The 2,532-nt window shown below is 47.6% G+C and overlaps 1 protein-coding gene across 2 annotated transcripts in view; it reads left to right on the top strand.

The window, feature by feature from the left end:
- The first annotated feature begins 2,169 nt into the window (after positions 1–2,169).
- Positions 2,170–2,532, top strand: part of LOC109922756 (general transcription factor 3C polypeptide 1) — a 59,528-nt gene continuing 59,165 nt past the window's right edge. The window contains exon 1 of one of the 2 annotated variants that reach the window (XM_048609449.1): positions 2,170–2,484. In XM_048609449.1, coding sequence (XP_048465406.1) covers positions 2,264–2,484 — 221 coding nt within the window. In that variant the 5' untranslated portion in view covers positions 2,170–2,263. The remainder of the gene's footprint in view (positions 2,485–2,532) is intronic. The other variant, XM_020522804.2, reaches the window with a different exon arrangement.

The following is a 2,532-nucleotide window of genomic DNA, read 5'->3' as shown; positions in this document are numbered from 1 at the left end:
CCCACTGTTTCAAGTTCAGTGAACTCTGTTTCTCTTTCCACAGATGCCAGATCTGCTGAGTTTGTAAAGTACTCTGGGACCGTTTGTGGCAGACAATGGGTTGCTTACAGCTACAAATGGTCCCCATTAGTAACTATTGGCTCTCCCAGGCTGACATTTACCCATTCCTTTGTCAGCGCATGTGTTGTTCTGCCTCTCCAGGCTCTATTTCTAACTATCGTTTACTCCTCTCTCCTCCATATTCAGCTTATATACCAACCTTTAAATAGCTACAGTCAGTTCTGATGAAGGGTCACCGAACTCGAAAACTCCAGCATCCGCAGTTCTTTGTTTTTGTTTTGTTTGTACAGCGCTCTCTATTTTTACACTAAAATAAAACAAAGAACTTTGGATGCTGAAGATCTGAAACAAAAACAGAAATTGCTGGAGACACTCAGCAGGTCTGGCAGCATCTGTGGAGAGGGAAAGCAGAGTTAACATTTCAAGTCCAGTGAACTCTGTTTACCTCTCCACTGATGCTGCCAGACCTGCTGAGATTCTTCAGCAATTTCTGTTTCTGTTATTAGTTGGATCAGAAATTGGCTAGCTGTAAGAAGACAGAGGGTGGTGGTTGATGGGAAATGTTCATCCTGGAGTTCAGTTACTAGTGATGTACCGCAAGGATCTGTTTTGGGGCCACTGCTGTTTGTCATTTTTATAAATGACCTGGATGAGGGCGTAGAAGGATGGGTTAGTAAATTTGCAGATGACACTAAAGTCGGTGGAGTTGTGGATAGTGCGGAAGGATGTTGCAGGTTACAGAGAGACATAGATAAGCTGCAGAGCTGGGCTGAGAGGTGGCAAATGGAGTTTAATGCGGAAAAGTGTGAGGTGATTCTCTTTGGAAGGAGTAACAGGAATAGAGTACTGGGCTAATGGTAAGATTCTTGGTAGTGTGGATGAGCAGAGAGATCTCGGTGTCCATGTGCATCGATCCCTGAAAGTTGCCACCCAGGTTGATAGGGTTGTTAAGAAGGCGTACGGTGTGTTAGGTTTTATTGGCAGAGGGATTGAGTTTCGAAGCCATGAGGTCATGTTGCAGCTGTACAAAACTCTGGTGCGGCCGCACTTGGAGTATTGCGTACAGTTCTGGTCGCCGCATTATAGGAAGGATGTGGAAGCATTGGAAAGGATGCAGAGGAGATTTACCAGAATGTTGCCTGGTATGGAGGGAAGGTCTTATGAGGAAAGGCTGAGGGACTTGAGGCTGTTTTCGTTAGAGAGAAGAAGGTTAAGAGGTGACTTAATAGAGACCTACAAGATGATCAGAGGATTAGATAGGGTGGACAGCGAGAGCCTTTTTCCTCGGACGGTGATGGCTAGCACAAGGGGACATAGCTTTAAATTGAGGGGTGATAGATATAGGACAGATGTCAGAGGTAGGTTCTTTACTCAGAGTAGTAAGGGCGTGGAATGCCCTGCCTGCAACAGTAGTAGACTTGCCAACTTTAAGGGCATTTAAATGGTCATTGGATAAACATATGGATGATAATGGAACAGTGTAGGTTAGATGGGCTTCAGATTGGTTTCACAGGTCGGCGCAACATCGAGGGCCGAAGGGCCTGTACTGCGCTGTAATGTTCTATGTTCTATGTTCTAGACTTCTGGATGGCCCTCTCAAATTTTAAATTTAATGTTGATTTCACTCTTTGTGCACTTTTTCTGTAGCTGTAACATTGTATCCTTCGCTCTATTTTACTCCCCTCATGCCCTTCATGTTATGATTTGCCTGTACCGCAGGCAAAACAAAACTTTTCACTGCACCCAGATACATGCGACAATAATAAAGCAAACCAAAATTGATTTCTGCTTTTAGAAAAGCAAAAGAACTGCGGATGCTGGAAATCAGGAGCATAAACAGGAATTGCTGGAAAAGCTCAGCAGGTCTGGCAGTGTCCGTGGGGAGAAATCAGAGTTAACCTTTTGGGTCCAGAGACCCTTCCTCAGAATGATTCTACTTTTATTTGTTTCAGATCTCAAGCATCTGCAGTTCTCTGTTTTATTCCTAATTATTTCTTGCTGTTTGTTTTGTTGCATGCAGCTTCCAAAAATGAGCCAAAGGCCAGACTGGTGTGTGTATAAGTGGGTGACTGTGAGTGTGTGCTGTATCAGGTTCAGGTTGAGAGCGCCCTCTCTCGCTCTGAGCTGCAGTAACGCGGTTCTCCGCTGTGTGGCGGGCGGGCGCTGTCGCGGGAGGATCGGCCTGCCGGCAGCTGGGCAGGCAATGGCCGCCCTAGATTCGGTGCTGGATGAAGTCGCCCTCGAAGGGCTGGATGGGGTCACTATCTCCACCCTGTGGTTCCGGCTGGACAACCGCGTCCCCGCCTTCCCGCTGCACCTCGACCCGGCCACCAAGCAGTTCGTGTGGGAGGCGCTGACCGCCTGCCCGGAGCTCACCTTCTACCAGCTTCCCCAGGAGAGGCCGCCCCTGGTTTACCATGACAGGTAAAGGGGGTGGGGTTTCTGTGGGGGGGGATGGGAAGAGACTGGGGG

The sequence above is a fragment of the Rhincodon typus genome, chromosome 21, assembly GCF_021869965.1.
Source record: "Rhincodon typus isolate 14 chromosome 21, sRhiTyp1.1, whole genome shotgun sequence".
Classification (NCBI taxonomy): Eukaryota; Metazoa; Chordata; class Chondrichthyes; order Orectolobiformes; family Rhincodontidae; genus Rhincodon; species Rhincodon typus.
This window is presented reverse-complemented; position numbering and strand designations above follow the sequence as displayed.